This window comes from Chiloscyllium plagiosum, chromosome 15, assembly GCF_004010195.1.
Source record: "Chiloscyllium plagiosum isolate BGI_BamShark_2017 chromosome 15, ASM401019v2, whole genome shotgun sequence".
Classification (NCBI taxonomy): Eukaryota; Metazoa; Chordata; class Chondrichthyes; order Orectolobiformes; family Hemiscylliidae; genus Chiloscyllium; species Chiloscyllium plagiosum.
Window position 1 is genome coordinate 14,044,281 of NC_057724.1, and position 23,669 is coordinate 14,067,949.

The 23,669-nt window shown below is 42.1% G+C and overlaps 1 protein-coding gene across 6 annotated transcripts in view; it reads right to left on the reverse strand.

The window, feature by feature from the left end:
- Positions 1–23,669, reverse strand: part of LOC122557120 (probable G-protein coupled receptor 174) — a 53,900-nt gene that overhangs the window by 16,561 nt on the left and 13,670 nt on the right. For 2 of the 6 annotated variants that reach the window (XM_043704447.1, XM_043704453.1), the window contains exon 2: positions 8,028–8,084. In XM_043704447.1, coding sequence (XP_043560382.1) covers positions 8,028–8,084 — 57 coding nt within the window. Of the gene's footprint in view, positions 1–3,095; positions 3,207–8,027; positions 8,085–10,446; positions 10,821–16,485; positions 16,504–23,669 lie in introns of those variants that run through there. The other 4 variants (XM_043704450.1, XM_043704449.1, XM_043704448.1 and 1 more) reach the window with 4 other exon arrangements.

Here is a 23,669-nt window from a genome sequence, read left to right on the forward strand (position 1 = left end):
GGTTGTTTTTCAGACTGGGGGCCTGTGACCAGTTGAGTGCCACAAGGATCGGTGCTGGGTCCTCTACTTTTTATCATTTATATAAATGATTTGGATGCGAGCATAAGAGGTATAGTTAAGTAAGTTTGCAGATGACACCAAAATTGAAGGTGTGAACAGCGAAGAAGGTTACCTCAGATTACAGCAGGATCTTGATCAAATGAGCCAATGGGCTGAGAAGTGGCAGATGGAGTTGAATTGAGATAAATGCAAGGTGCTGCATTTTGGGAAAGCAAATCTTAGCAGGACTTATACACTTAATGATAAGATCCTGGGGAGTGTTGCTGAACAAAGAGACCTTGGAGTGCAGGTTCATAGCTCCTTGAAAGTGGAGTCGCAGGTAGATAGGATAGTGAAGAAGGTGTTTGGTATGCTTTCCTTTATTGGTCAGAATATTGAGTACAGGAGTTGGGAGGTCATGTTGTTCTGGCCTCCTTCCTAACAGAAAGATGTTGTGAAACTTGAAAGGGTTCAGAAAATATTTACAAGGGTGTTGCCAGGGTTGGACGATTTGAGCTATAGGGAGAAGTTGAAGAGGCTGTGGCTATTTTCCCTGGAGCGTCGGAGGCTGAGGGGTGACCTTATAGAAGTTTATAAAATCATGAGGGGCATGGATAGGATAAACAGACAAAGTCTCTTCCCTCGGGCGGGGGATTCCAGAACTAGAGGGCATAGGTTTAGGATGAGGGGGGAAAGATATAGAAGAGACCTAAGGGGCAATTTTTTCACGCAGACAGTGGTATGTGTATGGTATCACCTGCCAGAAGAAGTGGTGGAGGCTGGTACAATTGCAATATTTAAAAGGCATTTGGATGGGTATATGAATAGGAAGGGTTTGGAGGGAAATGGACCAGGTGCAGGCAGGTGGGACTAGATTGGGTTGGAATATCTGGTCAGCACGGACGAGTTGAACTGAATGGTCTGTTTCTGTGCTGTACATCTCTATGACTCTGACTCGGCCCATTGGTCTATTTGATCAAGGTACTGTTGTACTCTGAGATAATCCTCTTTGCTGTCCACTACACTGCCAATATTGGTATCATATGCAAACTTACTAACCATACCTCCTATATTCACATCCAAATCATTTATATGTGACAAAAAGCAGTGGGCCCAGCACCAAACCTTATGACACACTGCTGGTGACCACTGGACTCCCTCATATTATTTTTATAAATGACAAATCCATCTCCTCCAAATGGATCATTTGCTCACCCTAACTCCACTAATATCTGAAGCTTGATGCAAGTTGTTATCTTTTCCAGATATTGTTTAGAATTTTAACCACTGACTTCATCCCAACCCATCCAATCAGATTCAGATCATAGATTCCCTACAATGTGGAAACAGGCCATTTAGCCCAACAAGTCCATACCAACCCTCTGAAGAGTATCCCACCCAGCCCCCTTCCCCTATTACTCTACATTTACCCCTGACTAATGCATCTAACCTACACACCCTTGAACACTATGGGCAATTTAGCATGGCCAATTCACCTAACCTGCACAACTTTGGATTGTTGGAGGAAACCCATGCAGTCATGGGAGAACGTACAAACTCCATACAGACAGTCACCCAAGGCTAGAATCGAACCTGGGTCCTTGGCACTGTTAGGCAACAGTGCTAACCACTGAGCCACCATAACATCATTGCTTTCAGATAATATCTGTTCTCGAGGTCATGCTGTTAGTTTCCTCCCACTTTAACATGTTTCCGAAATGATAATCGAACAGGCATTCAAAAGCAAATGAAGCCCATACGTACTTTAATGCTCTTAAAACATTTCCCTCGGATTTTTCATACCTGAGGCCCAGTAATCCCCGGAATGTTTCAGAATTTTCTGGAGGGATGGATCCCATCCAGACAGGATGTTAACAACGGGAGTGCAGACAAGAGAAAGGAAAGGCTTGACAGCAGAATGAGAGAGCAGGATGATAATGAAGAACAAAATATTGTCAACAAGCTGTGGTTCATTGTGTGATTAGAGTTTATCACTTTTATAACCACAATTGTGTTTGGTCTCTGATGATGCCTCATGTCAATGATTCATCACTGCACGTGTCATGCTCCCCAGGTTTATCCAGTGTTGAAAACTGTCGTCACTGAAGTACAGTTTTGAAGCAATTAAAAGAAAAGTCACCTAACGTTCAGGCTTTAGAAGATTGCCCTTGTCTTCTGATCGTTTTTCTTAGAACATTTTGCATTTAATTTGCTTCCAATTATTTTCTAAAAGACGTGAGAACAGTAGATGTGTTTATCTGTTCAGGTCTGACAATCGTAGGGTCTAAGGTGGTCCAATTCTTCATTTACTCAATTTTGTGCAGTCTGCAAGTACTTTCATTGTTATCGCCTTCTCTGGACTGAGATGGTAGTACAGTCACTGAACTTGTACGCTAAAGGCCTGGTCTGATAGCTTGAGTGCAAATCTCATCACAGCAGCAGGAAAATTTAGATTTAATTACTCTGTCTATCAGTCTGGAATAAAAAGGTAGTGCCATAATGACAACTACCAGATTTTCATAACAAACCTACTTGATTTATTAATGCCCTTGAGGGAAGAAATTCTCCATGCGAAACTGGTCTGTAATATGTTTAGCATAAACTGCCACAGAAATGTTGAAACAGAATTAAACTGGATGGATTACCCAATATTAACTGAACATTAGAAGTACAACAGTACATCTGCCTAAAGACCATGTAAAGCCATCTGGTTCATCAATGTCCTTCCAGGAAGGAAATCTGCCAATCTCATCTGGTCTGGCCTACGTGTGACTCCAGACCTACAGCTATGTGGTTGACTCCCAATCACCTCCCGAAATGGCCTAGCAAGCCATTCAGATGTACCACGAGCTACAAAAGTCTCTTCAAGGGCATCTTGGGATGAGCAATAAATACTGGCTAACCAGCGATGCCCACATCCCACAAATGAATTAAAAACCATCAGGGGTTTTCTGCAAAGTTGAGAAAGCCACCCTGTAGATTATTCAAGCACCAACCTGACTGTGCCATACTCATGCAATCGACCTTACAGCCAATATCCCAAATCCCACTCTTACCGTTGCTGGGTCTGTCCTGTCCCACCAGCAGATCAGAACACCTGATGTGATGGCACAGTGGGAAAGAGCTGGGAGGAAGTGGCAAAGTGATTCTGGCTCCCAGGAAACCTGCTGGGGAAAACATGGACAATAAAACATCCTTCTGATTCCTATGTCCTGCCCTGCCTCCCTCACCTGGTGAATCAGTACTGCTCAATGTTAAACATCACATAAAAGGAGCACTGAGAGTGATAAGGTCAAGGAATATGCGAGGCTGAGGAATTCATGTTCTCTTACCAAGAGTGGTTCAGTAACATCACTACTGACCAAGATGTCCACACCCTGAAGAACACATCATAACTCTACATGACATTGTCTTCACCAGTTTATCTGCCACAGAAGCATTTGCCCTGTTCTGAAACAAAGTCTTCACAATGAGGACTGTCTCCACTGTGTTGTGTGGCACTACCACCATGTTACATAGGACAGATTCCGATCCGGTCCCACAGCCGAAAAGGTGGTTCGATGCCACTTTCTCCAGGGCCATTAAAAATAGGACACAAATATTGCCCTCAGTGTCAGTGACACTCAGATCTCATGATGATTGAAGAAAAAAATGAATAGATGACAATCAGAGCTCAAGCACAATAGCAGATTGCTTCTTTAGATTTCTTACGTAAGTCCTGGTTTAATGTCTTTGCCATCCCAAATGCATGAATGAGCAAATTTCCAGACGTTTGCATAACTTTTGTTTTTTAATGAGGCCAACAAGCTGCAGACAGTGTAGCTTTAGCTCCTGGTTGCTTAAGTTTACATCTATGCTGTGGTTTAGTCAACCAGCCATCTGCGTCATCAGCCTTCGATCAGCAGGTACCTGGTATAGCAACCACTTTGCATGCTCCACGCACAGAACTCTACTTTATAACACTGCAGTGACATCATTGTACTTTTGTACATACTGGGGAAAGTGCTCAGATTCTGAGGAAATGAATAGTTTTTGTGGCTTTCAATATCAACAAAATGTTAAATTGCTTTTCAACAATATTTTCGAATCAATCTGTCCAGAGATGTTTGTTATGTACCTCTGATGCAGGTGGGACTTGAAACACAGCCTCCTGGTACATAGGAAGGATGCTACCACTGTACCAGAAAAGTCCCTTATTTGTTTAGGGTTCACCCCCCTCCCCCACCAAGAAAAAAAAACACATGCAACTGAATGTGAAGCTCAGAGGGGGATATGGTGACTCAGTAGTTAGCACTGCTGCCTCACAGCACCGGGGATCCGCGTTCAATTCCACCCTTGGGCAAATGTCAATGTGGCGTTGGCACATTCTCCCCGTGTCTGTACGGGTTCCCTTTGGGTGCTCCAGTTTCCTCCCACAGTCCAAAGACTGGTGGATTGGCCATGCTAAATTGCTCATCGTGTGCAGGTTACATGAGTTAACCTTGGTAAAAAACTCATGTGGGTTACAGGGATGGGATGAGTTAGTTCTGACTCAGGGGGCCAAATGGCCTTTCTCTGCAGGGCTTTATTGATTTCATGTGCCTTTGATGCTCCTGTTGAATCTCGCTGATTAGAAGCCGTGGTGAAGCCTTTACACCGGATTCTCTGATCTGTGTACACAGGGAATGTGCCCTGTGTTGAGTATAACAAATATGAACTTCATAATTTAGTGTCACGTGCACCATCACAGTTTGATGGTGTCCCATGCCACTGGGAACCCACAAAGTCATGTTCCCTATTCTCATCAGTAGGAAGAAAATGGTCTGCACTCATCTGGATTAAATGGCTTCTAAGACATCCCAGATACTGCAATGGATGGCACACTGTGAAATATTGTGACAAGCACTGACTCCTGTGTGCAGCCATAACAACTGAGGGCAGCAAAAATCTGTGTAGCCAATAGCATGCCTTTCCTCATCATGTTGTGAAATCACGTTGAAGTAAGGAGTACAGTTCAGTGAACACTTCCTAATTAAAACTCTAGCCCTCTCAGTCACTAGTCCTGGGGTAAAGGTAGTTATGACAAGTGCTCTTGAAAACCCCAAGTGGATAGACTTGCTCCTCCTCCTTCCCCTGCTTCCCTTCCTAGCATCCTTTGTTCCCACGTCCTGGTCATGTTACAGACATGTGATACCACACACCCACCCTCTGGGGGTCTGGTATTCCTCCCTAACTAGCAGACTGTCAAAAACCAACTGCAAACGCAAACCCAGCCCAAGCTGGAAATAAACTTGTTGTTTGACAATTTTATAAAATGGTGGCGTAGGGACAACACACTGCAGCAGAACACTTAAGCTTCTGTGAGTGAAACACAAATTCGTTGAGAGGACTGGAGTGGTCCAAATTTGGAAAACAGACGTCATGGTCAACAGATAGGGCTGTGCATTGTCAAAACCTCAGCAGGTCATGCCTGGTAGTGAAATACGCAGCCCCAGAAGGGTGTTCAGGGGCTCTAGTGACACAATTGGTCTGAATTATGCACCCTAACTATTTGTTGGAAGTCCCCTGGGAGCATGTCAACATTTGCATGGGGACTTAGGGAGTTTCCAATATTTACAGGTGGTCTCTGGAGTATACCAATATTTATAGGGGGTTGTTGGATGTGATCAATATTTGCCGGGGATCTCCAGAACCTGCTACTATTTACAGGAGGTTTCTGGAACTGTGCCTACTTTGATCAGGGTCTTCTCCACTTAGAGCACTTTAAAATGATTCACTACAGTGGAGGTTCCATGAAGCACAAATAAAGTTTGCGAAGCGGAGATGTTTAGTAGCTAATAATAAATTAAGAATTTCTAGTTTCTTTCTGCAACCATTGAGAGTTGGTTACATGTTCTGGTGGTTAACTGGATGAAACTTGACTTTGTTTGAGATTAACCATGAAATGCAGTCTGTGGTATAAAATACAGATATAAAGGACAGGGACAAAATTGAATGCAGCTGTTTCCTCAAAGTATAGCAGTTTTCACACTAACCATCTATCAAATAGTCAAAGAGCACACAGTTACCAAAACTTCGGAATGTGCTTACATTTCCACTGTCTTCACCTTAGCGCAACAGTGCAAAGTGCACACTTAGTGGTCATGTTAAAATGGAGGAAATTAAGGAGAGATTGGATAGAGGTGTTAAAAAGTATTTAGGGTTTTGGTGGGGTAGGTAGAGAGAAATTGTTTCCATTAGAAGAGCAGTCAGTAATCACAGGGCATTGATTTGACATAACTGGCAAGGGAATTAAAGAAGAGGTAAGATTTTATTGTCCAGATTTGTGCGAAACTAGAAATAACTACTTGAGCTGATAGCGGATCAAGACTCAATAGTAATATCCAGTTGGGAACTGGACAAATTTAGAAGGTGAAAAAAAATGATAGAGCAAGAGGGAAGTGCAGTGCAATGTAATGGATTTAAAAACTCTACCAAAGAGCTGGTAAAGGCACAATTGGTCAAATAGCTTTCTTCTGTGCTAATGTTGTATGATTCTATCCTATGTGCAGCAAGGCTGTGATCATTGGAGAATGGAGCACATTTCACTAGATTCAGTCCGTATTTGCTAGAGCACAGCATTTCTACCTTTTCTCTGCCCAGACAATGTGCCAGCCTATTCCTCACTGCTTTAATGTGGCATTTTGTCCCATATCTACCATCCCTGGGGACTAAGTCAGATTGCTAACTAATGGCAAAAGAACAGTATTGCACTCTCAAATGATACTGGCCACTGCCTGACCATGGGTCACAAAAGTCACTTAGAGCCAGGAGACAAAGAAAATTTAAAGTAGGTTGAATAATCAATGTGTAACCCCAAGTCCCAACTGGATCACTTCTGGTTATTGTGATGGAAGCATCATCCCAGTCATTTTAAATGGGATTATAATATGTGAGAGTAATAAAGGAATTTGTACAAACTAAGCAATGCTTTCAATATGTTTCATTGACCAGCCCTGAACCTTAAATAGCCATGGGTTACATTACCTTCCCTTTGCTAATGGTTTATAACTTCCAGACTTTATAATCTAGACCATTTTATTTTTCTCCAGCTTCAGTGCACTCAGGAAAACATTATCTTCCAATGATGCTAGTTTTCATCTTCAGTGATAGTGAGGTGGTGATCCTAACAACCCAGACCATTTTTAGAAATGAAGATCTGATGGGTTTACAACTGAACCCAAAATCCTGACCAATATTTATTCGCAACAAATCATGGGAAATCAAAATCATGTGACTGTTAAAACTATTTGTCAGGGCCTTGCTGAATGCAAATTGACTGCGGTATTTGCTGAATAAGTAAACTGACTACACTTCAAAACTAACCCATTGGCTGCAAAGCTTTTTGAGAGTTCATGAAGTCAGTAAGGTGCTATACAATTTATTTGTCATGAACCTGTCAAAGTTGAACAGACCACAACAGAATAACAACAAAAAAAAGGTTGTCTGTGAAATGCAATCTTTCTTTCCTTTTGTGTGAAGGACTTTCGAATTTGCTTTCATGGCATGGTTGAAGACTTTTCTTGACTTCTACCTCTATTGTGGCTTAAGTGTGTTTTGTTAAATATAAAATAGAAAGTGTGTATTAGACTATGGGATCGTCTAATTGCAAATCAAGTAGATGCAGGTATCTAGAACATACTCTGACAAGCCATTGCTGAGTCGGTTAACTTCAAATGTCTTCATTCTGAATTATATGTTTTTTCAGAGTAAGACTTCATCAGTTTTAACTGTCTCTCTCTCTCTCTCTCTCTCACACACACACACACACATACAGACACACAGAATGTCACTGTATACAAGTTCACATGGTGACAGTCATAGGTACAGAAAGAAGCTATTTGGCACTTTGACCCTGTGATGGCTCTTTGCAAGACGAAGTTAGTTCGTCTGCCATGTCCTCGCGCCATCCCAAATAGGTCATGTGAAAAATATGACATTTGAAATAGAAGATTAAAACTAAACTGTACCTTTCACAATGGATTCCTCTTACTTCTTCTCTGTGAAACCACTCTATAGAGTCACCTCTGGAACATAAAACAGGATTAGGCGATTAACAGATATCTCAACCTGAATAATGTTCAGCCCTAACCATATAATGTACTGTTGAACAGAAGAAAGAACATTGCAGTGCAGGAACAGGCCCTAAACGTTTCCCCTCTCACTTTGAATTCATGACCCCTAGTAATTGAGTCCTCCACTCTGGGAAAAAGTTTCTTGCTCTTCACCCTCATGATTTTGTAGGCCTCAATCAGGTCCCCCCTCAACTGCCTTCTTTCCAATGAAAATAATCCTGTTCTACTCAACGTCTCCTCATAGGTAGCATTCTCCATACAAGGCAACATCCTGGTGAACATCCTCTATACCCTCTCCAAAGCATCCACATCCTTTTGGTAATGTGGCGACCAGAACTGTACGCAGTATTCCAAATGTGGCTGAACCAAAGTGCTATACAACTGTAACATGACCTGCCAACTCTTGTACTCAACACCCTGTCTGATGAAGGAAAGTAGGCTATATGCCTTCTTGACCATTCTACTGACCTGCGTTGCCACCTTCAGGGAACAATGGACCTGAACACCCCAATCGCCCTGTACATAAATTTTCCCCAGGACTTTTCCATTTACTGTATAGCTCGCTCTGGAATTGCATCTTCCAAAACACATCACCTTGCATTTGTCCGGATTGAACTCCATCTGCCATTTCTCTGCCTGACTCTCCAATCTAACTATATACTGCAGTATTCTCTGACAGTCCCCTTCACTATCTGCTACTCCACCAATCTTAGTGTCATCTGCAAACTTGCTAGTGAGGCAACCTACACCTTCCTCCAAGTCATTTATGTATATCACAAACAACGGTGGTCTCAGCACAGATCCCTGTGGGACACCACTGGTCACATGTCTCCATTTTGAGAATCTCCCTTCTACTACAACTCTCTGTCTCCTGTTGCCCAACCAGTTCTCTATCCATCCAGCTGGAACACCCTGGACTCCATGTGACTTCACCTTCTTCATCAGCTTACCATGGGGAACCTTATCAAATGCCTTACTCAAGTCCATGTATATGACATCTATAGCCCTTCCTTCATCAATCAAATTTGTCACTTCTTCAAATAATTCTATTTGGTTTGTAAGACATGAACTTTCCTGCACAGAACCATGCTGCCTATCACTGATAAGCCCATTTTCTTCCAAAGGGTATATCTCTTATCCCTTTGTACCTTCTCCAGTAGCTTCCCTACAACTGACATCAGGCTCACTGGTCTGTAATTACCTGGATTATCTCTGCTACCCTTCTTAAACAAGGGGACAACATTAGCAATTCTCCAATCCTCGGGACCTCCCCTGTTTTCAAGGATGCTGCAAAGAAATCTGTTAAAACCCCAATTATTTCCTCTCTCACTTCCCTGAGTAACTTGGGATAGATCCCATCCAGACTTGGGGACTTGTCCACCTTTATGCCTTTTAGAATCCACAACACTTCCTCCCTCCTTATGCCGACTTGACCTAGAGTAATTGAAGATCTATCCCTAACCACAATATCCATCATGTTCCTCTCCTCAATGAATACTGATGCAATGTACTCATTAAGAAGCTCAGTCATTTTCTCTGACTCCATGCATATCTTTCCCCCTTTGTCCTGGAGTGGGCCAACGCTTTCCCTGGTTATCCTCTTGATCCATATATATGAACAAAAGACTTTAGGGTTTTCCTTAACCCTGCTCGCTAAGAATATCTCATGACCTCTTTTAGCCCTCTTAATTCCTCATTTCCTACATTCCTAATATTCTTCCAAAGCTTCATCTATCTTCAGTCGCTTAGATATTAGATATCCTTTTTCCTCTGAGCTAGTCTCACAATTTCCCCTGTCATCCATGTTTCCCTAATCTTGCCATTTCTATCCCTCATTTTCACAGGAATATATCTCTCCTGAACTCTTATCAACCTCTCTTTGAAAGCCTCCCACATATCGGATGTGGATTTCTCTTCAGACAGCTGCTCCCAATCTGCATTCCCCAGCTTCTGCCGAATTTTGGTATAGTTGGCCTTCCCCCAATTTAGCACTCTTCCTTTCAGACCACTCTCGCCTTTGTCCATGATTATCCTAAAATGTATGGAATTGTGGTCACTATTCCCCAAGTAATCCCCCACTGAAACTTCAACCACCTGGCCGAGCTAATTTCCTAACAACAGGTCCAGTATGGTCCCTTCACGAGTTACATTTTGCTGTTGAAAATCCTCCTGGATGCTCCTGAATAGGTGCAATACCTAACCTTTCTTTCAATCTGGTAACATCTAGAGGGAGAAACTGAAATAGCTTTGTTCTTGTCCCCCTTGAAAATGTACTTGTGCAGTATAAGGCTACTGAGATGAATAAACAATATACCTTGACTCTGATATCTCAGTGTGTCAGCTGTGACTGTCTGGGCTCACACACAGAGACAGCAGGTAGGGCTGGATTCTGGAGGATTGCTGGTGTCCATGAAAGTGATTTAGTCTTCAAGAAGGGGAAGGAGAATTTAGAGAGATCCAACAAAGAGAAATCATCACTTTCCCTTCCCTCCCCTACACTTTGTACAAATACATTGCTAGCTCCGACACTTGAACATCGCTGTGGGTTTTTTGGCAGACACAGTGTTTCTTTAACATTTCATTTGATGTTGATCATTCAATGAACAATGAGTCACTTTACCGGTCAATGCCCACTCTCAGGATAGATGTTGAACACTTAAGCAGTAATCATTTGGAAACATGCAAAAACATATATATGCTCCTGTCAGTTTCACCCACAAGCGCCATCTCCACCAGATAGAGACAATTTGCATATACAGTATCAAAAGAATGTCTCGCAGTTGGAACAAGAATATATGGCAATAACCCTCATATTCATGATTCTAAAAGATAACTTACACTTAGCCAAAACATTGCATATATTGCTAACTCTTTTACATGTTCTGCCATTTTTAAAATGACCATTCTCTTCTCCCGCAGCTTTGTTGAATTATAATTATTTTGCATGATGCATATCTTTTTGTGACCCTTTTGTAACATGAACATTGCATAACATTTAACCGCTGCTGGTGGTTAAGAGCTATATTCCACACAGTATCGAGAATGATTAATATTTTAAGCATGTCCTGTTTGAGCAGATAGGTAAAATGGGGGTTGTTTCAGTACAATTTATTTGCAAACAGGTTTCAAGAGCTGAATGAGCTGGAAGCTAATGTGAAAATAAACTGTTGCTGATCATAGAGAAAAAAAAGTGTGCTTCAGCCTTTGATCAGAATGAATACAGAGTTAAAAATATTTTTTGGTATTAACAGTCAATGCTCAATTTAGAACAAAAGCTTGCATTTATATTTGTTGTTAAAGTAATGAAAATATCCCAAGTCATCTCCCAGACAATGGAAGCAGATGAAAAATAATGAAACTGAGTGGAAGAAGTTGACATTAAGTAACCAAAGGCTTGGTCAAAGAAGTTGGCTTCAAAGATCTAAAAGGAAGAGAGAGAATGTGGTAGCAGGGCAAAGTGGTTTAATAAGAGCTTTCCAAAGCCTGGGTCCTTGAGAGCTGAAGATGAGGCTGTCAGTGGTAGAGTGAAGAGAGGTCGTGATGGAGAGAAACATGATGCTAGAACTGAAGAAGTGCAGAAGTCTCTTGGAGCTGTAAAGCGGCACGGTGGCTCAGTGGTTAGCACTGCTGCCTCACACTGCCAGGGTCCCAGGTTTGATTCCAGCTACAGGCAACTGTCTGTGTGTAGTTTGCACATTCTTGCCGTGTCTTCGTGGGTTTCCTCCCACAATCCAAAGATGTGCAGGTCGGGTGAATTAGCCATGCTAAATTGCCCATAGTTGCATTAATCAGAGGGAAGTGGGTCTGGGTGGGTTACTCTTCAGAGGGTTGGTGTGGACTGGTTGGGCCGAAGGGCCTGTCCCCACACTATAGGGAATCTATTCTATTAAAATTGACCAGTAAAACACATTGGGTGGCACGGGGGCTCAGCGGTTAGCACTGCTACCTCACAGATCCAGGGACCCAGGTTCAATTCCAGCCTTGAGCGACTGTCTGTGTGGAGTTTGCACATTCACCCAGTGTCTGTATGGGTTTCCTCCCACAATCCAAAAGATGTGCAGGTTAGGTGAATTGGCCATGATAAATTGTCCATAGTGTTCAGGGGTGTGTAGGTTAGGTGCATTAGTCAGGGGGAATGGGTCTGGGTAGGTTACTCTTTGGAGGATTAGTGTGGACTTGTTGGGTCAAATAGCCTGTTTCCACACAGCAGGGATTCTATGATGATGAGAAAGAACATGACATTTCCTGAGACGTGCTATCGAATCAGAGTCTGCTGTTATATTTCAGTTAGTTGGGTAGAATAATGGTTAGTTCCCTCTAATATGCATCTCACACAGGCTGGGCTTTCTTATAACTAGCATGTGGCCATTCTAATTTCACCAATCCTCCGGATGCTTGGTTTCAACCAAATTCTTTTACAATGGTTTGAGCTTGATTGGCCAGTAGGAACTTTGGAAGTTTTTTTTTTAATTTGCAAGTTACAAGTGAATTGAAATCAGTTAACTTGCCGAAAACCCAAACAGATTATTTAAACATGTAATGCATTGGTATGTGACTAGTCAGGTACACATTACAATAAGTCAAATGTCTGGCTGGTAAAAAGCAAAGATTTTTCTCTCTCAATTATGCAAAGTCTGGGAAGGCAAAGTTATAGCAATCACACACGTGAATTTTATCAACTGACTGTGGATCCCATATTCGGGGTGAAAGTTGATCCCATGACAATCTTTGCCAATAGCAAGACATGCTCAGCAATTTTACCACAGTTGACCTCCTGACTGGCTCTGAAGCCTAAGCAGCATTTCTGAGGGGGTTGTGGTGGGGGCGATGGGGGAGGTGGTGAAGGAGAGCACAGTATCACAGATGACTGAAGTTGAAAATCCGCATGTCTGAAGGTCAGAGGGGAAGGTCCTGCCAGGAGGTCAGTGGGACAGTGTGTGTTGCCTTTCTTGTCCATAGCTCCTTCTTTGCTCAATAATGTGGAGGTGCGGGTGTTGGTCTGGGATGGACACAGTTAACAATCAGGAGAAAGTGAGCATTGCAGATGCTGGAGATCAGAGTTGAAGAGTGTGGTGCTGGAAAAGCTGGTCAGGCAGCATCCGAGGAGCAGAAGAATTGACGTTTCAAGCATAAGCTCCTCATCAGGGATGAGAGGAAGCCCCAAGGGGGGGTTGGAACTGGTGGGAAGGTAGCTGGGAATGCCATAGGTAGATGGTGGAGGGTGATGGTATAGGTCGGAGTGCAGAGTAGAGCAGATAGCTGGAAAGGGAGATGGACAGGTAGAATAGTTCAAGAGGGCAGTGCTGAGTTGGAGGGTTGGATCTGGGATAAGGTGGGAGGAGGGGAAATGAGGAAACTGATGAAATCCCGTGTGGTTGGTGGGTCCCAAGGTGGAAGATGAGGCATTCTTCCGCCAGACATCAGTAGGCTGGAGTTTGGCAATGGAGGAGGCCGAGGATTTGCATGTCCTTGGCGGAGTGAAGGGGGTGATGGGGGTTGAAGTGTTTGACCACAGGGCCATGGGCTTGATTGGTGCATGTTTCCCAGAGATGTTCCACAAGTTGGCATCCTGTCTCCCCAATGTAGAGGAGACCACGCTGAGAGCAATGGACACAGCAGATGACGTGTGGAGGTACAGATAAATCACTGTTGGGTGTGGAATGATCCTTTGGGGCCTTGGATGGAGGTGAGGGGGGAGATGTGGATTGCGGTGGCAAGGGAAGGTGCCAGAAGTGGAGGGTGGGTTGGTGAGGGTCATGGACCTAACAAGGGAGTCGCAGAGGGAATGGTCTCTGCGGAACACAGATAAGGGTAGGGACGGAAATATATCCCTGGTGCATTAACTCTGGCACAGATGCTGCCAGACCTGCTGAGTTTTTCCAGCAACTTTTGTTTCTGTTTCTGATTTACAGCATCTGCAGTTCTTTCAGTTTTTATTTAAAACAAAACAGCGATGTGTTAGTGTTGACAGTCCCCACCCTTACCCGAGGGTTTGTTAAGACATTACTGTTTGACGAGCATCTGACAGAGCCAGATTGGAGGTTTTCTCACCTGACAGCTCAGATATCCAATCACCCCTTCAGCACATTCCCCTTGCTGTCCTATCAACTCTACTGCCTGCTCCTCCAGGGTGCCTTATGCCAGGCATTACCCTAACTGGGCACATTCACACTTATTGTGTACCTCTCCTCCAGCAGAAAGAAAGCAATTTTAAGAGGCATTAGCATGGATTCATGACAACTATGGCCACACTGATAGATACCAATAGAGATGTCAATCCCAGGGCTGTCATGGTCCACTTGTGTTACTAGGAGCAGGAATGTTGTATGGGGTCAGTTAAAGAGTTTGGAAAGGAAGGTTTCAGCATAGTGAGATACTCAAAACAAACTCAACCCAAAGCCATCATTTGTGGTTGTGCCTTCATTCCGGGCAAGCCTTTGATAGGAGCTAGTGAGGACTGGAAAGATGCTGGAAGGTCAGGGTCGATAGAGTGTGAAGCTGGAAAAAGCCACAGCAGGTCAAGCAGCATCAGAGGAGCAAGGGAGTCGACGTTTCAGGTCAGCACCTTTCATCAGGACACAATGCCTTCGATGGCAGGCTATCAAATGTGTGTGTTTTCCTAGTTTCCTAGTACCACTGTGGTGTCAGTAGGGCTACACAAATGGCTGAAATGAAGCAATAGATATTAACTGTGCTTGGGGCTTCTGATGGAGATGTCTTATAAATAATTTGCAAATCAAAGCCTAGAAGGTCCGGGTGGGGGTGGGGCACAATGTCTGAACTGACTGTCCCCTAAGGTTTGATCTATGACCTGTTCATGTATATGCACTTGATAGTTTCTAGTCAACCTGTTCATGGATCTTATGATACACCTCTAAATCAAATGGCTCTTGAACTTGAGACTCCTGGTTCAGAGGTAGGGACACCGTCAGTGCACCAGAAAAGCCCTCATCCACACGAGCTGAACGGAATGAGAGAATTAACCCCGCTTTTCGATCTGCCTCCACATTCATATTGAAAATTCAAGCATTTGCCCATTGCTTCCAATGCAAGATGAGCTGCGTAGTTCTGTTTATGTCATGGCATTATTTCAAGCTACTGACACAGATTCCAACCAGATAACATTTTGGCAGCAAACAGCAAATTCTTAAAACTGTACTAGAAAGTCTCAGCAGAGGTTTTAGACACTGATCAGGCAAGGAGTTGCTGCATCAAACCCCGACTAAACAACAATCTTCCCTGTGGAATTCTTCATGTTTTTCTTTTTTGCCCTGTACTGGATCATAATCCGTGTTTGACTGTGTTTCTACCACAAACTAGGTCAGTTATGTCATACTAAGATAGAAAGAATTCTCTTTTTCAAGATTTCTGTGCAATGAACACTGCCTGCAGTTCTAATGTATTCTTTTAACTCTGGATTCATACAGGGCTATGTCCGTGATGCTGAATCTCCACATCATTAAGGCTGGGCTGTTTTTTCTGGAGCGTCAGAGGCTGAGGGGTGACCTTATAGAAGTTTATAAAATCATTAGGAGCATGGATAGAGTAAGTAGACAGGATCTTTTCCCTGGGGTGGGAGAGTCCAAAACAAGAGGGCATAGGTTTAAGATGAGAGGGGAAAAATTTAAAAGGGACCTAAGGGGCAACGTTTTCTAGCAAAGGGTAGTGCATGTAAGGAGCGAGCTGCCAGAGGAAGTGGTAGAGATGGGTACAATTACAGCATTTAAAAGGCACCTGGATAGGTACATGAATCGGAAAGGTTCAAATGGATATGGGCCAAGTGTTGGTACTAAGTTAATTTAGGATATCTGGTCAGCATGAACGGGTTGGACCAAAGGGTCTGTTTCCGTGCTGTATATCTCTATATCTCTATTTAGCATTACATGCAGTACAACCCTGTACAACCCGATATTTAATGAAAATATCTCTGGTCTTATCAAAAGAGCATTATAAATATCACCAGAGATAGTATTTCTGAAACTGTTTGCTACCTTCCTGTAATAAGTCTATTTTCTTCCCCCACATCCACCCCCCAACCTATTCTTCTGATTCTAACTTACTCAGCACTCTATGCTTTTAATTTAGGGAAATCTAAAGTAAATTTACACACACCATGTACATGTAGGTTTCAGAAGCTGTTTTCTTCCTCATTGAGAGACAGTAAGTAAGGTGGAATCTTGCAGAAGTATGAACGATATGAGGTGGTATGGATTTGGGTAGATCTGAAGCATTAGTTCAATGTGAACTATGACAGTCTGTTAAAGCACATGCTGTGTGAAACACAAGTTCATGATATGATGTGCTATAATTGGCTGTATAAACTCTATTTTGAATGGTAAGCTGATGAATGTACCATTAGATAACGACACAGCGAAGAAGCAGAGGATTTGTGACTTGAGTTAATAGGCCAATCAACGGTGTTCTTCCTGAGCTAAAAAACATTGAGGCATTTTGAAATTAGTAGCAAGGACAAAATATTGTTCAATATCAAACCAGGTACAAAGCAAGGATTAGAGAGGGGGAAAAAAGATTTGATTAAGGAGAAAAAATACAGACGGAAAGGAAAAGTAGCTTTTATTTTAATTACATTTTTAAAATTCTGTGCAAACCTGAAGGAATCGAATTTGTAACCATTGACTGTCCATGATAGAACAGTTGTTTGGCAATGACACTTAACCATATTATTAAAAGAAATTTTCACTGAAATAGATCAGTTTTAATTTCTCTGCAGTGTTCAGTTTTTTTTAATCTATCATGCAAATAAAACATTCGCACAAACATACATACAGACATGCATGTTAGGAGTGGGAGTACATCATCCAGGCCCTTGATGCTGCTCTTTCAGAATGCTAGCTCAGTCTGTTTTACCAACAGCGACAGATCCCTTTAGCTACGAGGTTAATGTCGAATAGGGCCTGCCCAAGTCACCATTCAATAAAACCTTACTTGATCTAATTGCAATATCAACTCTGCACTTTTGGCCCGTTAATATTTTGCCCTCTTGCTGACCAAAAATCAAACCATCTCCACCACAAAAATATGGAAAAACTCTGCTTCCAACCACTTGAAGAAGAGAGTTCCAAAGACGTTCAATCCTCTAAGAATTTCTCCTTATCTTTGAGAGACCACTCCTCACTTTTCAATAGTTCTACATCCTCTCAGAAAATAAAACAAAATAAAAAAATTTAAAAATATAGATACTCTGTCAAAACCTTTCAGGATCTTAAATGTTTCAATCAAGTCACCACTTCCTCTTAAAAAAAACCTTTCACATTTTCCAGATTTTTGCCCACTCATCTCACCTAACTTTATCTTTTGTAGCCTCCTATGTACTCTTCACAATTTACTTTTCCAAATATCATGGTGCCATCATCAAATTTCACAACCACAACTCTGATCATTTGAGTGTGAAATGTAGTTACATAAATTGTAAAGAGTTAAAGCCCCAGCATTCACTGTGTAGCACACCGATTAGGAAAGAACTGTCTATGTCTATGCTAATACTTGTTACCTAGCCAATCTATATTCGGTTGCTAATATGTACACCCTACACCATCAACTGGACTTTCAACAATAATCTTTGATGTGACACCAAATGTCACCTGGGAAATCTAAGTACAATACATCCATAAATTCCTCATCATCCACAATAAGTATTACTTTTTCAAATAAATTAGTTAGCATTATTTCCCATTCGCAAAACACATGCTAATTCTATTGGATTTGCTTGATTTTTAAAAATTATTCTGCTTTATTACATTTAACGATAACTTCAAGCATATTCCCTATTTTCACACGATCCAAGACATAATCAGAATCAAAGTGAGATATTGTTCTGACAAAGCTAACTGCAGAACAGCAATCACAGGCAAACACATTTGGATTTCTGCATTTAGTCAAACATCTAACCCTTCATCTCAGCTTTATTCCTATTCAAGCATTTTGGTGACTACCACTAGTCCTATTATTATTTGGGCACCAACGAATTCCTGACGCAAGGAAAGATTTCCCCAGACCCTAAAAAGAATCTGGGAAGATAACAGAGACCAGAATATTAATTTATGAATTTGTGGAATGGTGAGACAAAGGCAACTGTAATCTTTTATTTCTGAAAGATAGACCCACCTCGAAATGTGATTTGTCTGGTGATATTTGCCAATGTGGTAACAGCACCCACCTGACTCACCCTAACAGTTTCTGTTTGTTTGGACTGGGAATGTGGATATTCAGCAACTTATAAATGGTTCAGCCATTTATCCAAAGTGAGCTTGATCTCAGATCCGAAGTGAGTGGTGCTCTGGCATGTTGTGATCTTTTTGATTTGCACTTAATGTAGTTCCACATCAGAGTGGAATGATATTCATCCTCTTTCTCCCTCACTTTGTCCAAGTCATTAGCTTGCGTTCACAGGATGAGTATGTGTGACAGAGCAGGAGGTGGAGGTCTCCGTCTTCCTCCAATGAGGAGTTCAGATAGTTCTGGGCCATTTTGGAGTATCTTCAACCATTCCCTGATATCACACGATTGGTTGTTTTAAAATCAGGGCTCAACCTTTAAATACTAAGTTAGGCAACTATCTTTTTTCTCTCTGTCGTGAGTCTTTGGAACTCATTCCTTGAAAAGGCAATGGAAGCAGAGTTCCTAAATATTTTTAAGGCAGAGCTTGGTCGATATGGGTTAAGCAAGGAGTTGGTAGTTATATGGATTTGTGATTAAAATCAAATTAGCCAAAATCTTAGAAAATGGCAGAGCTGGCAAGACTGAATGATCTACTCCCGCTCCAGATTCATAGGTTCCATATGAGTTGGCTGAAGACTGGCATCAGTGATACCAGGGACTGCCAGAGAAGCCCAAGATGGATCACCCTCTTAACATTTGTGACTGAAGGTTTTTGCGAAGACTTCAGGCTTACCTTTTGCACTGGTGTATTGGGCTCCCCCATCATTGAGAATAGAGATATTTGTGGAGTCTCCTCCTTTGGTGAGTTGTTTAATTGTCCATTACCATTCTTGACTGGATGTGGCAGGACTGCCGAGCTTAGATCTAATCTGTCAGTTATGAGATCACTTAGTCCTGTCTATCGCTTGCTGTTTATGATGTTTGGCATGCAAGTAGTCCTGTTTGGTAACTTCACCGGGTTGAAATCTCATTTTTAGGTATGCCTGGTGCTGCTCCCAGCATGCCATCCTGCACTCTCATTAAACAAGGGTTGATCCCCTGGCTCTAAGGATAATGGTAGAGTGGGGGATACGCCGGGCCATGGCTTTGCAGATTGTGGTTGAATACTACTCTGCTACTACTGCAACCGGCCCACAGCATCTGATAGATGCCCAAACTTGAGTTGCTAGATCTTTTCAAAGTCTGTCCCATTTATGTATGGTGGCAGTGCCAAACAACTCAACAATACAGTGGTTGTTCCTACTGATATTGTCATTGACAGATGTAACTGTTACAGGTAGATCACTGAGGATGAGGGCATGTATGCTTTTCTCCCTTGTTGGTTCCCTCACTGCTTGCCACATGCCCAGACAAGCTATTATGCCTGAGCTATGCTTGGTGATGAATAAAGTACACTCTGTGCCTTTGTCACCACCTCCAGGTGGTGTTCAATGTGGAAGTTGTACTGATTCATCAGCTGAGGGGTGGGGTTGGAGGAAGGAAACTGTGGGTGGGAGTCAACAGGAGATTTCCTTGCTCAAATTTGACCTGATGCCAAGAGAACTTGTAGGTAGTTAGATCAATATTGAGGACTCCCAGGGCAACTCTCTCCAGCTTTATACAAATACAATTCCATCCCGGAGGCATTCCAGATGGTGACAGTGTCTATGGCATTGTCTGTAAAGTCTGATTCCATAAGAATGGGTATGACAGCCTGTTGCCTGACTAATCTGTGCCCGAAACGTCGAATCTCCTGTTCCCTGGATGCTGCCCGACCTGCTGTGCTGTTCCAGCAATAAAGTTTCAACTTTGATCTCCAGCATCTGCAGACCTCACTTTCTCCCCTAATCTATGGGACAGCTCTCCCAAGTTAATTGATCACTTAAGGTCCTTAATTGCTGGCCAAGTTGAAAAAGTTACCTGTAGACCTTCTGACCCAGCACTCAATCATATTCATGGAGGGAAGAAAGTGAATTTTTCACAAAGGCAAAAATGCTTCATTACTTCCTCTCTCATCACCTGTCTTGCAATGTCCAGGAAGAAGAAAATTCCACCCATCCCGTTATTGCATTAAACCTGATTGTCCTCTGTGTGAATCATTGTTCTTGTGGAAACATCTTTGCTCATTCCTTAGCATTCAAAACTGTCACGAAGTGTTTGCGGTCTATCTATATCCTGAAGTAGAGACCAAGAACCTAACTGGCAAACTTTTCACAAACGCATGTCACAGCTTCTTTCCCTATCATTACAGACCTCTTCAGGAAACTGAGCTGTGCTGTCCATCCATCAGTATCTGATAGCTCCCAGTCCTGTATATGTTACAACTGCTGTGATGACAGTAGGTAATTTTGGATCATCAGGTGGATATCAACATTACTTTGATCTCAAAAAAAACTGTTGTGTTTCCTCCTAATACAATGCACTATTCAGTCAAAACATCTTTTGGAACTTTGTAACCTGGCTTACTGTATCAGTGAATCTCTTGACCTCAAGCTACAATCTACCCCAGCTTGTGAGGAGTTGGTAACTCTTTAAATACCTTTGTCATCTGTGGATCAACTCTGATACTGGTTGCATCTGCAATATATTCATGACTTGCAGATGCTAGTGTTGGACTGGGGTGTACAAAGTTAAAAATCACAAAGTTAAAAATTTTTAGCAATATACTCAAGGATACTTTGTTCTTTAGTACAACAGCTGCTTCTCTCACACTCTATTGTCATGTTCTGTCTGGTAAATCTGGTCGAGCATTCGGTCACAATCACACAAGCGTTGCCAATCTCCAGCAGACAACCGCAAGCAAAACCCAAGAAATGAGGAGCATGCTTGCTTTATAATTAGTGTGGGAATGTAGTGCACATGAAAGATCGGTTTTCCAGGCAGCCAAAGGTGATTGAAGGTGGGGTGTCATATGAATCAATCTGCAGGAATACATCCAGATTTGGCCGTCTTAAATCATACTCATACTCAACTGCTCTTGAGAAGGTGAAGGTGGTGGTCTTCATGCTCTTGAACGCAACACAAGCTTGCAAGATCATATCAGAGGACAGTGGTTTCTGTGCTTTTGGAGTCACATGAAGACCAGACCAAGAATGGAAAGACAACAGGAAATTGTGACCATGTTGTAGATACATGGGCACTAATCCTGGTGCGCGCTTTTGCTCAATTAGTTGAATTTAAACTTCCCACTGCCATACTAGATTTAAACATACTTCTCAAGATTATTTCTCCAAGCTTCCTGGTTACTGGATCTAATAACATAATGACAATGCCACCTTAAGCAACAGTGGGGAATTGACTTCACAGGATCCAGGTCAACAAAAGAGATAAAGAATCATGCCAATGCTATAAGGATATGATGATTATTGGGCAACACAGGACTGGTGCATTAAATGATTAGAATGTTCAATTCCCTCCAGACATGGTGCAGTACTAAAATATGGTACCACAGTGTAATAAATAGGGTTGCTCTCCTACTAACCCCCTTGTATCACACTCTCTGCTTCAGTAAGAGCCAAATGAGGTTCAATATTGAGCAGTGTCACCTTCCAGCCATTATCCTGCACATCAGTTTTCCATTGTGTTCTCTCTTGTCTGTCATACCTTAATTCTTCTGACCTTCAACTTAATGCACAGAGAAGATTTTTCAGTCTCTCAAGAGCTTGTCGACATTTCTGTTTCCATATTCTTCAGCTTTGTTTTTCAATTGGCATGAACACTTGAAAATTCATTGATATTCAAAAGGACACACTGCACCCAAAACAAAAACCTGCTGCAAAGTTGAGAGTAATTGTGTAAACATATGAAAGTTGAACGTTATTAAAGCATTAATTTTCAGGTATACTTTATACCAACTTTCACCATTTAGAACTGACTTAACAACCATATATTAATATCAGTCTCAATGTTATTTTTCTTTGTACTTGACAAAACATGTTATTTGGACAGACAACTATCTTTTAATGAAGAGTATGTGAAAAGATCAATTCTCCTGTGATGACTGGACACAGCCCACAGCCAGCTGTGCTTCTACTGCTTTTTGCAGATGGTTTGAAATGTTGTTTTTTCAGACAGAAAAATATCAGAATATTTTTACTACTTCTGCCAAGCAACAGATCTTGAGAAGTGTGGAACATCTGGTAACGCAAGATCAAGATAACACCTCTGTCAGCTCCCACCAACTTCACCAAGCTCCTAAGCAGAAGTTCAAGTCGGTATTACACAACCCTTGGCCTCATCCTCAGGACTCCCAGCCAAGTGTCAAACCTTTCCTTTCCCAGCCAGCGCCATGATTTCTGGCTTCCACTGCTAGAATAATTCACCTGATCATTATTAAAACTCTTACTTCAACTTCTAAAGTTCTCTCACTGATCTCCAGTGTGTCACAGCCTCCACACTCCATTAGACATGGGACCCAACCTACTTACTACCTATGATCATGTCTGACCATAAGAACATAGGAGCAGACATTGGCCATTTCACCCATCAAACCTGCTCACCATTCAATGAGTATTCTGGGTAGGTCTTTTTTTTAGCAAGACTGCCCTATTTTTATTCTCCATTCCTTTTCAAATAAAGATCAACAGTCCATTTGCCTTTTCTATTACCTGCTGCACTTTAATGCTCTCTTTTAGTGATTTTAGTGATTAGCATGAGCTTGTCCAAATCCATCTATGATGCAGCTTTCTGCAATCTTTCAACAGTTAAGTAACTTCCACTTCCTCCTTCTTTCCTGCCAAAGTGTGTAACATCTAATTTTCCCAAATAATGTACCATCTTCCAACTTTTTGCCCCTTCACTTAACCAGTCATCCTTGGCTGCGAGGGATCGCCAGTGATGATTTTATGTCATTTGCAAACTCAACTGTATTAGTTTCATGTCCCTCATCCAAATCAATAATAAATATTGTAAATAATTGTATTGCCCTCGCTCTGATCACTATGCCACTCTGTTTACTGGTTACCATCAGGAAAATACCCTCTTCATCCCAACTCTGTTTTCTGTTGGTTAGCCAGTGCTCCATCCTTGATAACAGAATTTCATCCTTGCAGCCACAATGTCATTCCGGTGAATTTAAAATCTGTTACTCCCCCAGGACTTCATTTGAAGAGTGGGATTAATCCATTGTTTGATACAATGTAATCCAGCATCAAGACCATGAAACCAACTCTGCTGGGGCCGCTATGCCTGAGTTCCAACTGGCAAAACAAATCTTTTTCACCCAGCTCAAGAAAGGCACTTGAAGGGGAGGAGGACAAAGGAAATGTTTCAAAGACTTCCTGAAGGCTTTCTTTGAGAAATGCAACAGAGATGTTAATGTATGAGAAATCCCCATTACGAAGAAACTAATCTGCATGAAGGGACAACATTTTTTGAGTA